The sequence below is a fragment of the Oryzias latipes genome, chromosome 10 (assembly GCF_053564925.1).
Source record: "Oryzias latipes strain Hd-rR chromosome 10, Olatipes_Hd-rR_3.1".
Taxonomy (NCBI): domain Eukaryota; kingdom Metazoa; phylum Chordata; class Actinopteri; order Beloniformes; family Adrianichthyidae; genus Oryzias; species Oryzias latipes.
The window spans coordinates 25,781,843-25,794,187 of record NC_136246.1 but is presented as its reverse complement, the minus strand read 5'-3'; the positions used below and the strand labels follow the sequence as shown (position 1 = coordinate 25,794,187).

Sequence of the window (12,345 nt, the reverse complement as noted above, 5' to 3'; positions counted from 1 at the left end):
GCTTCCACAGACTGATTGAAATATCAATTGGGGTTTAACATGGAGTCTGTTTGATTGCATTTCAATGTATTGTGTACTTTGAGTCATTAATGCTGCTAAGGAGCTCCTTTCAATTATACAATTACCAATGTATTGTGGTAATTTTCTTCACAGAGGAGGGAAACAGCAAGTAAGATGTTTTAAATTAGCTTCTGCCTCTAAGTTAGTATCTCCCTGCACAATCTTGTCTTCAGATGTTATTATTCCTCAAGAGACTTAACATAAAAATAGGCTCATACGGCGGATATATTCAGACTCGCTGCCTTCCATTTGGGCTGCAGTTGAAGCAGTCCACTAAGTTATGCAGCCTCACTAGGGGCTGACGCAAGGAACACAGTCACTGACTATTTTCATCTTGTTTTGCAGTCTGCAGAACACGTAGATATTGCACTGATGCTTCATTAAAAAGTCATTCTTTTTGGCCGGTCTCATTGCTGTAACGTGAAAAGACTGGTATACTGAAGCAGCTTGACTGGAGAATGGGAGAGTTCTCATGTCGCGCATTACCTAACTGTGATTTTTCCACCGCGCCTGGCATGACCTTCCTTCTCAGTGTCAAAAATCTCACTCTGCTCCTCAACTCTCTCTGTGTTCTGACCCACTGACTTTACATTAGAAGCCAAACGAAGCTGAACGAATAAACAGCTGATGGCTGAACAATGGTGACAAAACTTCGTTCAGGAAAGGTCCGGCAATTTATTTTTAGGGCACTTTGTGGCTGCAAGGCCTGGGAGGAAGCAGGAAGTCAGTGTGGTTACCGTGGGGATGGGAGGAGAAGAAAAGAATTGGAGCAGACTGTAAGGGAAATGGGTGTGGTGGGCTTCGCCTCCCATTAGCTGAATACCTACAGACCACAAACATTTATCCACAAGTGCTAAAACTTGTAGTTTCAGTGAGGGAAAACATTTTTGTTTTAAAGTTGCAGACGCTCTGATTATGACTGACCTAAAAAAAGGGCAATTTGAATTGACGTGTAAGTGAAAGAGATGATGTCTAATCAGGAAAGGGTCAGAGTTCCGCCATTTTTCAGTTTTTAGCTACTATCACACAATCTAACAAAAACCAGCATTTTCAGACGTGTCTGATATTGAGCTGATGTGTCAACCAAACTCATGGTGAACAGTGTTTTTTTCATTTTCTGAGCCAATCTACCAGCTGACAATATTAAATACTAGAAACGCATTTTTTGCTTAAGAGTGCAGCCGTACTGGCGTCACTGAACTGACCTTTTTATGAATGATGCTTGATAATGTCATTTGTTGCATTAATTTGTGCTACAACTTAAAAGCCAACTACTTTCTAAAAGACACAGGGGACCAAAGGGAGCTTTACAAAGACTTCACTAAAACCTCTCACACAACCACCTTTTCTCCACCTGTAAGACGCCTTTGTTCTGCCTCACTGTGCTGTGTGAAACGACCCGTTCTGTAGATGCGCAGTATTTTGTTACGGCTTTGTGGCATCTCCAGGGACGGTCACAGAACCGATTTGAAGGCGGAATAGTGCAACTTGAAAGGGTAAAACACATACAACAAAAACACCTGGGTGATGTTGACAGATGATGCAGCAAAACATTCTGTAACTAAATACTAATGTAACTTTGGGCTACATTAGGACTGGATGTCCTTATGCAGCCCAAAGTTACTGAGCAGGTTTTCTGGTAAGGTGGGATTTATGCCTCGTGTGCTGAAAAACTGTTACTGTTAAAGGGATTCGAACACCAAAAGTTACTCTATTTAGCATTTTAAATCATTTTAAAGTTAGAAATGCCTCAGTGAAATATTTTTGGATGCATTATAATGCATTCTTGGTTTTGGGATTTCTGAGCAGCATTAAAGTCTTACTCCAATGATATTTTGATTTGTTGTAAAAGCATTCCCATTTGTCTTTAAATTATGATTATGCTGTTCTTAGCCAAAATTTAAAAAAGACTGTGGTTTTCTAGGACATAGTTTCTGCAGAGCAGCAGGAGTTTATCACATAATTCACATCTTGGTAGAACCGTTGGTACTGAGTAACCCTCATTTCCCATCATCCCTTTGTTTACACTGTCTCCTGCTAGCATAGGGCCACAAAATAGCAGTACTGTATGTAGTGAGCAAGCTGTCTTTCTTGTCTACGAAATCCTCAGGTCTGCCCACCTGTTGGCCGTGCTGTCACCTGCTGTCTTTACAAATTCCAGTAGAGAAATTTTGACTCATCATTGTTCACATAATCAGAAAGCATTTGAATGAGCATCCAGAGAACAAACAACATCGTTTGTTTCATCTGTATGAATTAAAAATTTACTGCAAGTGGAAGGATTCCCACAGCATTATCATGTAGGACGTCCTGTAAAAGAAACTTGTAAATTTAGTAGCAGATTTTTCAAATTGTTTTACACACTAGATCCTTTTTTGGTTCTACAAATTCCAAATATAAGAAAATCTGCAACTGTTTACAAGGAATGATATTGAGAAGGTCGTGTGAATCTAAATCATAAAAGTCAAGGCGGTACAAAGATGGGCCTCTGCCTTTATTACCGCAGTGGTTGTGTTAATTTATTCTGTTATTTAGCTTCTTTTAAATGTGCCAAAACTCTTATTGTATGCCCAAAATTGCAGCAGAAAACAAAAATGTAATTAATATAACACTAAAGTGGTGACAAGGTCCAGTGTATGGCCATGACAGCTGTCAGCACATCACTGTCCCCACCAACACAACCAGACTTTAACAAGAACAGAAAAGCAAACAACAGGGTGACCTGTCCCGCCATATTAAACAAAAGCTTAAGGGAACAGAGCCTCAGGAGCAGGGATCAGCTGCAGCCTGCCGTCACAGTTCAGCTCAAGACGAATGAAAACCCCATGTGTGCAGGGAAACGAGCATGCACGGAAGAATGGCGTAATCTGTTTATAGGCTCAGCAATTGCACCAAGTCATTAACCCCGCCTTAGCCCAAAAAATAAAGAGTTAAATATTGAAGTGTGGGGACGTGAACAGGAAGCCCCCCCCCCCCCCCCCCCCCCCCCCCCGTCCCACTGTACTCGACGAAAACAATCAAACGTTTGATGGAGCCAAAGAAGGTGACGTTAGTTTGACCTGCTTCGGAACTGTCCAGTTGCTCTTTTTAACTTGATCAGCATTTCTTTTCAGCACCGATCTAAATAGGTGCTGTACTGATTCCCAAAATCTAACACCCCTGAATGTTGGTAGATCATCATAAAATAGTTGGTTTCATGGAAATAAGGGGATTTAAAAATAGATTTTGTTTTCTGTTGTGGCTCCACAGTACACCACCAGAGTACAACTCACGTGAATCAGATTCCTTTTGCAGACATGCGCCGGAGCTTGTATTGCATTCAGTGTGCCGTCATTTTAATTTCAGACTTATCTAATATGATTTTCAGCTGGTGTGAGAAAGTCCGCCATATTTGTCCCAACTCTCCCCCTGTTGTCTGTATGTGTATGAATGTATTAGCATTGGTGTCTGTGCAGATTTAGACTTTTAAATGTGACCTTTGTTGTCTAAATGTCAGGGAGATTTGAGAGGGAGCCCACAGAGGTAGGACAGGCTTATGTAATCTGTTCGCTGAGTCTCACACACAAATGCACACACAAAAGCACAGATGAGAGAAAAAGCATGTTTGAGGATGGTTGTCATATCTCAGCTGTGATGCACCATACTTATCTCTTGTCACTGAAAGCCAGGCTTTCAGAAGCTATTGCTTTTATCAGCATGTATGTGCAGAAAGTGCCCTGGAAATTATTTATGGCTTTAAAAATACTGATATGTTGCACTCCTTTGGTGTTATTCTTTTGAACTTTGTCTGAGGTCTTTTTTTTTATCCTTTCTAAAGCTCTCAGGTGAAAGCGAACAGTGCACTTTATGTGTTTTGGATGGTTGACTAGGTGGTGGCTGCTATGAGTGGGTGATGACTAAACTGTAATTTCAGCGTACTATTTCTGTGTTCGTTTTTTTTATTATTTCTTCCGGAAAATGTTGTGCTCTTATGTAAACATGTCAACAATGACAGCGGCTTGTCAATTAATTTAATGAAAAACATGTTTGGCTGTGCATTAGCATGTCATACATGGTTGTCTTACACCTGGAAGGCTGCAAGGAGCCTTTTTGTGTAAAGTTCACTTGTTCCCAGAGTGATGACATGTCCTGTCAGCACTGTCACGGTGTCGTGCACACGGAGGGAAAACAAGCAAAGGCAGTCATGGGGTTAGATTAGTTGAAACTGCTTTAAAATGTATCTTAGTGTACTGATTTTCGTTTTTCTGAAAGTTTTAAAAATAGATTCTTTAAAAGAATATAAAAAGAAAATCAACAGGAAAAAAAATTGCCTGAAAGTAATACAAATCGGAGAACATTTGCTGGTGAAGCTGCATTTACTTTAAGGTTATTTAATTACTTTTTTCTGACTTTTTCTGTTTCTGTTAATCGGTGCCAACAGTCCTGCCATCAACCGAGATGTGAATTTCTAATGAGTCACTGCCGCTCTGCAGAAACTATGTCCTTTAAAACGACACACACACTTTACTAACTACTAGAGTGTAGCTTAAGGACACCGGTACGTCATAAGAGAATGTATCTTACGTTATTATTACAAATATTTCACAACACATTTACCACATGCACAACAATGGCACGAACCATTTTCCTGGCATCTCTTAAGGTCGCCATACAAGCCCTCAATAGAACTGAGAGACACACCTGCGCTCACCTCTCTACGACCATCCACACGCCCAGACAACCCAAAAATCAGCAGTACTCGTACGGGGCAACCCCTATATGCGTGCATTTGATTAATGCACAAATGACCACTGGGAACGCTTTGAAAATAAGATGATCGGAGATGGTTTGTAAATTATTTTCAACATAAAAATGGCAAAAGTGAAAAGAAAAAAAAAGAAAAACGTCTTAACATCAGAGCTTAAAAAAAAGTCTTACAAAGTAAATTAAGCATTGCTTTTATAAATGCTTTGTTCTTGATGGGATATTTAAAAAAAATAATAAATCTGGTGACCAGCGAACAATGAGAGGAAAAGCGCAAGAGGAGTAATAATAGGGATGCCTCGGTCACACAGAAGAGGTCAGAAATGTCATCCAACACTAATGTAAAACTCCAAAATGTCATAGTATTGATTTATTTACTGGTTAAACAATGCGCTCTGCTTCTAATTTAAATATTGATCTCTAAGCGGTGATAGTCTGAGTAAACAACTGGGCACCAGGCTGTATTTGCGACGCTGGTGCCCAAGCCCAGTCCCCATCCTCTGATGGCAGCGTTCGTGTGCAGAATATGCTTTTATATCAGATTTCATTGTGAAGTGACCAGAGCCCCGAAGTAACCCGCATGCACAAAACAATGACTAACATTGTTTGTAGAAGAAAGATTAACGTCACACACAACACACAATGGTTACAATATCAGCCCTGAAGCTTCGCTTAGACAAAGATGTCTATCCAAGCACTTTTTGTTTATTCGGATTAAAGTGTGCCTTTGCTGCCATCTGCCATGCTTCTCCTGTTTAACGATGTTTTTACCATTGGACATTTGTGACGACGCTTATATAACATGAAAAAAGTTGGATAAAAGAAAGAAAATGCATTTTCCTGTCATTAAGACTGATCAGACTGTGTGCAAAATATGGATTTGTAGCACTTTTTTGTGTGAATGCGACCTGAGTTATCTTGGGTAGAATCTCTTCCTGTGACATTAACCCTGACCATCACAAAAACCAATCTCTTCCTTCACCGTTCTCATACTAATCATTCTAGATAGACGGTGGTGTTAGAAGGCTTTATTTGTGTGTTTCTCTCTGATTGTGTGATGAACCGTCACTCGATAACGGCAACATCTGACCCTCCAACCCAAACAAAGTCAACAAAAAAGGCTTGAATTAAATCTTTAAATTAACTCTCGTAAGAAAGGAAGGAAAGCGAAGAAGCTGACTGCTCACTATAAGGCACACAGGGGAGAGGGGTTCATAATGAGCATACTCTGATGAATGAAAAATAAGCAGGTGTTCTCCATAAACCCACATATGCCCAGCAGTACACCGCTGTGTCAGCCAGTGTTTGTGTAATACCAAGGATCCTGTTCTGCTTGTTGCTAACATTTTGAATGAGGACATTTTCTTGATGCTGCATTATTCATATGCAGAGAATTCATGTTTGCATAATAAAACCAGTATGTTTGTTAACACCAGGCACTTTCAGACACTCGGACTACACCCAGACTAAGATGCCTTAAAACAAATGAACATTTTCATATGGATTTAAATCTCTGCACACAACGCTGAAGAGGAATGAAGATGTATATTTACTGCATGCATTTTGTTTTGATTAAAGAATGCAGTCTTTCTTTGTAAAAGTTTAAATGCCATCCCTCTATTGTGAACCCACTGAATTCCTTTTGGGGGTCACAGGGGCTTCTGTGTTGGGCGAAGGCGTGGTACCCCTTGGATAGGTCGCCGGTCCATCACAGGGCCACACAATCACACACGCTTTAAAGACCCACTGCAATGAAAATTTTGTTTTTGGTGTTTTTAACATTTTCTTGTGGAATTTATTTGATGATGGAGGACATACTTAAAGACAATTTAAAAAATAAATAAAAAAATAAGGCTTAAAGTTTCATTTCTGAGTATTTCTATATTCAAATGGTTGTAAATGAGGCGCAGACGAAAAGATGCAGTTTGAAAAAGCTAACTGTGACGTAAAAAATACGCTGAGCGGGCCACGGATCTAGATCAAAACTGGACGGCTGAATAGCTCCAATATTGCTCGCCATTTTTGTTGTATGTTGGGGTGTGAGGGGCTTTAAGCAGGGCAGAGTGTAAACTGAGAGCCCTCAGCAACAGGGATGGGAAGGAGGGATGGGGTTGCTTAATGCCAATGGTCCTGCCCACAACTCAGAGACGAATAATGAACCACTAATGCTTCACAGAAACGTTCTTTTGATTTTGGCTAAAAATGGTATAAATCATAATAAAAAAACATTATAATGCTTTGAAAATAGATTAAAAAAATCTGATCGGATTGTTTTTTTTAACATCTATAGGGACAATGATAGAAGAATAGAATATTCGGGAATGCAAAATAGTGAAACTGATTATTAAATAATGATGTATTTTGTGGTACAATCACCAAATTTGGCATGAATGTACCTTTAAATCCCCTCTTTCAGAAAAACATGTCAGCCACAAGAAAATCCTAGATTTTAAAATATGTACTGCACATAATTTGCATATAATAGTATTCCATCGGTACCCCTCAAGTTTAATGACTGCATTTTAAGTAAAGGAAATTAAAAAGATTAAAAGTTAGGTGAAGCTAAGCAGGGGTGGGATATGAATGTGCTTTCTCCCACTTCCTTTCAAGCAATCTATTGAACTCCTTTGACACTCGTAATATTTAACAGTTTCGTTGTGTGGTGATCTATATGCAGAAGAGCTAATATGTTTACTTATGATTAAGAGTAACAATTGAATCATTCACTAGTGTATGTGGTTATGCGTATTTTCCAATCAATTATATGATTAATTACCCCATCTTTGATGTATCTTTGTATAGATATATATTTTTTTTGTTTGCTTTGATTATTTGAAATAAACCATTTCCTTATCCATATCCAATTGAATTGGTTAGTTCAAAAGGGACCCAAGTCCAAGAGGTTTGTTTTTCCAGGAAATTATTTTAATTGCATAGCTTAAAGGGAGGCTACACCAAATGATTAATACTTTACTCAGATTAAGCACCAATTCATGGCTTACAAATGCTATAATATGAAGTACCTCACTTATATAATTTCAGATGACTAGCAAACTAAAGTCTCTGGACTTAGGCCCTTCTTGAATTAAACAGGGGTGCTGCCATATTGGATAACTAGTGCTGCCATCTATGGGATGAAGCAAAACCCATGCAAGAGAGGCCCAAGTCCAGGAATTTTGCACTAAATGCATTCTAAATGTCAAGCATAGTCAATACATTACAACGGTCTTGAGACTTTTTGCACATAATCAGATAGCTTTTCCGTTGAAGACCATAGAACATATAATATCTCTATTTTGAAACATTGTGGACTTGGGCCACTTTAGAACTAACTGATTCAATGTTGTCCATGAACAGCCCATATTTTTGAAACTGGGACAAGTAGACATTGAATATTTTTTGAACAAGTAGTGTATGGCCTCCATCTTTAGAAATGGCTGCTATTTAAGATTTTACTTGTGGCTATTCTGAAAGAGGGATTTATACCACAAAATGCGTGATTTTTCTGAAATATCAACCTGTCTGCTATTAGGAGAACATGCAAACAGAAAGGACCTGGTGAGGCGAGAGTGCTAACCACTGCTCCACCATCCAGCCTGAAAGTTAAAATGTTTGGTGGAAAATTGTAACTCAAGACACAGATAAGGGGAGGAAGATGAATGGATGCACTTTTTTGTCTTTAGTCCCGTTTCAGAAACAATTTTGAGACTCTTTAGTAATGACTTTTGTCTGCACACCTGTGATTTAGTTGATTTTCAGATCAGATCAGGATTCATCTGATAGAATTATAGTGAGATGGAGATTACTTTGAGGAGGAACACTTGTTTTCACATTCATCCTTTATTTTTGGAATAGGTCCTAAAAGATAAATTGGCACAGCAGCGCTGGGATATTTATAGATTGGGGTGGAAGATGTATGAGGTTATGATTGTGGTCAGAAATGGTGCCCCTCCCCCGGCTGTAGGTGAAGGCTGAAGCCGGTGGTCCAGCAGTGGAGGACCGCCTCTCCGGCTCCCAGCCCATCGTCTCCCCTGCGCCCCGCTCCTCACCGGAAGGCGGCTCAGCTGCTGAGACCCGCTGCGCTCAGCCTGTCTTTTGTTTGCTTTGAGAATCTATTGGCCTGACAGCCGCTCGGTTTGAAGGGAAGAGGGTGAAACACCGGCAGGTGTTGACTTGCAGGGAGAAATCGCGGTGCAGACTGATGACGGAGATGATGGTGAGGATGATGCATCTCTTCCCGTGCCTTTTTTGAATTGCATCGCGTGCGAGCGTGAAGACACGTAGGGTCATCTTTTTTCTTTTTTTTTTTCTTTTTCTTCCTCCACTACATTTTTTTTTCATGCCTGTCGGTAATGGTGGATTTATCGGTCGCTTTGAAGCCGCACGTCTAGACGGTGGAGCTGAAAACGGCCCATAAACAGAGAGCACATCCCAGCATCGGCCCGCAGCGCTGCGCCATGGCCTTGGATGTCCAGACTTGCGCGGTGTTTACGGTGATCGCGGTTCTGGTGCTTGTGAACGTGCTGTTGATGTTCATCCTCGGTACTCGTTAATGGATCTGCGCTTGGGGCCCGGTTCGCAGCGCACCACGCTTTCGTACCGGAGAGGAGAGAAAAGCGGTGCGCGGTGCTCCAGAGCGGGGACACCCGGCGCTCCGGCGCGGCTACGCGTTGAAATGAATGACGTTGGTACAACATAATGTATTTCTGTTCACCCCCCCCACCCCCGGTCCTCCGTTATGTCTTGTGTCCTCTCCTCGTTTTGTGGCAGCTCATGTTGTCCAGTGGTGATTTGTGCGGATATGTGATGCTTTCACCGCTTCTGTGGGGATTGAAATCCACATCCCTAGCATTTAAAGCCTTCTCCCCCCGCCCCACCAACCTGCGATGATCTCCTCTTTTTATCCTGTAACCCTCAACCCATCTATATTTTTGTCAAATATTTACCAATATAACAATTAAAAAAAAAAAACAACAGGAAGGGATGATGTGATGCTTTTAAATCGCATCCTTCTGCTGCGTCAGGACTTGTTTTTTCCATTGTGATCCACTCCAGCCAAATCCACAATATGGCAGCTAATAGCTGTGCAGTGATCCTTCCACAGAAGTTAATGTGTTATTTGGAGCAAATAGTGGTGCAAGTGAGAGGTCCCTGCTCCATTGCAAAGGCTCTGGGGGGGCTGTGGGGATCATTATGATCTCTGAACAGTAACCGGCAGCACACAGCCTAATAAAGGATGGCCTCCATCACTCCAGGTTTCCCCCATTTTAGATTCAACTCTGCTAAACTCACCTCCCATTTCACTGCTCTCTATATACTCCACTTTGCATCCTTATTTTTCACCTGTTTGCAACCAAGTTATTACACAGATGTTTTTTTTTCTGTATAAAAAGAAGTGGGGAAAAAAGTAAGGCTGATTAAAAGGACAAAGAGCATTTTCAGTGTAATAAAGGATTGGAGGCAGGTGTCATAAATGTTGAATGAACGTCAGAAATAGATATGCTAAAAGCCTGTCCCAGGGCAGCCCTATTTATAGAGATGGACTGGCTGGGATTTTTGAACTCCACGCTAAGTGCGGCACCGTTTCTGTGCCTTTTTAAGTGGAAAACGTTGTAAAGTGTGGCAGTAGGGGGTTTATTTCTTGCAGCTTCGCACTATGTGCACAGAAACTCCCATCACATGCGGTGGCATGTGGATGAGTGTTGTCATGATCGTATAGCACATTGCATAAACTTTCCCCAAGCAGAGACCCCCACAGGTCTTGCAAACATTTAATCATAATGTCAGAATATCACGTTGAGCACACGGGTGCACCCTTAGAGTCATAGTTACTGATGTTTCCCGGCTTGTTTGAGAGATTTGTCTCTGAGTGGGTGTTAGCTGTTGTTCCTCTTGAATCAGAGCTCCCCACACGTCCAGAGGGTTCACACATCTGTAATTCCTCTCGAGCTGGTAAAGTCTAATAGAACTGTGCGGCACACACCATCTGACTTCGTGCAGATGGTGTGTGCGAGTGAGACGACACTCGTGCGAGGGTGTGCGTGTACGTCTCACCGGTTTGAAGGCAGAACGTCTTTGATTGGCTCCCAGACTGGGGGTATAAGTGTGTTACATAACAGGGTTGGCAGACACAGGGAGGACGGGCCGTGAGACTCACTCGCTGCATCGGAAAGAGGAACCTCTTTCTGGAATACGCCGTCTTGTGACTTGGCACCTTAGGCTGAGTTAAGGAACCGCTTTGTCGTCTTGCAGCAGAGATTCAGTTAAGATGATTGTTTGAAGTGGACTTCTCCATGCATGCCCTCTTCGAGCAGTTACATGCCACAAACATGGTAAGGCTGGCTGAAGCATGTGCATTGGTTTGCTTTGTGATGCTGTAAGGTGCGCTGGTGCGGCTGTGCTGTGGCAGGAGACGGGGATGCTGGAATGCAGGGGGTCCGTCAGTGCTGTGAATGCTGATGTGTTGTGCAGCAAAGATGATAGTGAATTGGCTTTTGTCGCTCCCATATTTTCCCGTAACAGAAACCCCTTGGACATACACTTTTATCCCAACATATAAACTGTTCCGCATGCATTTCTCCTGACCTCAATAGAGTTTTAGTAGTTAAAAGAGGGAGACTTTCTCCTCTGATCTTTGATGCTGTAAGTGTAGCACGACCGTAACGATGACATGGAACCTGGTAATGATGAACATGATGAGCAGGAGCTTTCCGTGTTCGCCTGTGTGTTTACTTAATGACATTTGATCAAGCTAGGTATGAGGCTGCACTAAGGGGAGGATTGGGGAAGATTGATTATGTAATGCTTTTAATTTATTCAGGCATGTGAAGGGGAAGGGGATGCAATATATTGGAGAGGGGAGTACTGATCTCGTTTTGGTGATGAAGGGATTCAAAAAGGGAAAGAGAATATGGTCCTTTCCTGTGGAGGGTTCTGTCTGTTTCCAAACTGTTAGTGTATGTTATGAGAGAAAATGTTGAGCTTGTGGTGATTGGGGTTCAGCAATGCAGCACTGCTTTAGTAAGAACAGAAAGATGGAAGGGCAAGAAGAGGACTGACCTCAGTTCCAGTGCTCACCTGTTCTTTTCCCGGCGTTAGATGGTGGCATTTAGTTGAACTCTTTTGTTCCACCTTTGGTATTATTTAAAGTGTTTTTTAATGTACATTTTATGTTACAAACTTGTTTTTCTTTTTTATTGTTTTAAGCATTTGTGAGTGGCCTTGTTTCCATGGCAACATGACACATGTTTATGCAGGAGTCGTCCTCTACAGCTGTGATGGAGAGTTTTTAGATGCGGGCTTCAACTGTAAGAACTCTGTTCAAAGGGAAAAGGAAGGCTCAATGTCATCTTTGATCCAAACCCCCCCTATCTATAACATTTGCATTTGATTATAAGTTGTTACTGTTATATTTAATGGGAGTGGAATATTGATTTTACTTAATAGTCAGTATGTGTGACTCTTTAAAACACCAAATTTGGAAATATTCTGGCATCATGCATCCTCAAGTGTTTTTACCTCATCCGCTCATCTTGTCAATTC

General features: G+C 41.3%; 1 protein-coding gene across 20 annotated transcripts in view; it reads left to right on the top strand.

Moving 5' to 3' along the window:
* The window catches only part of LOC101167879 (rho guanine nucleotide exchange factor 9), a 49,138-nt gene that overhangs the window by 13,914 nt on the left and 22,879 nt on the right, over nt 1-12,345 (top strand). For 2 of the 20 annotated variants that reach the window (XM_078953677.1, XM_011480412.3), the window contains exon 1: nt 8,764-9,019. The exons of 12 other annotated variants lie outside the window; for them this stretch is intronic. In XM_078953677.1, coding sequence (XP_078809803.1) covers nt 9,005-9,019 — 15 coding nt within the window. In that variant the 5' untranslated portion in view covers nt 8,764-9,004. Of the gene's footprint in view, nt 1-8,763; nt 9,492-10,734; nt 11,136-12,345 lie in introns of those variants that run through there. 6 more of the 20 variants (XM_004073435.5, XM_011480410.4, XM_020706736.2 and 3 more) reach the window with 4 other exon arrangements.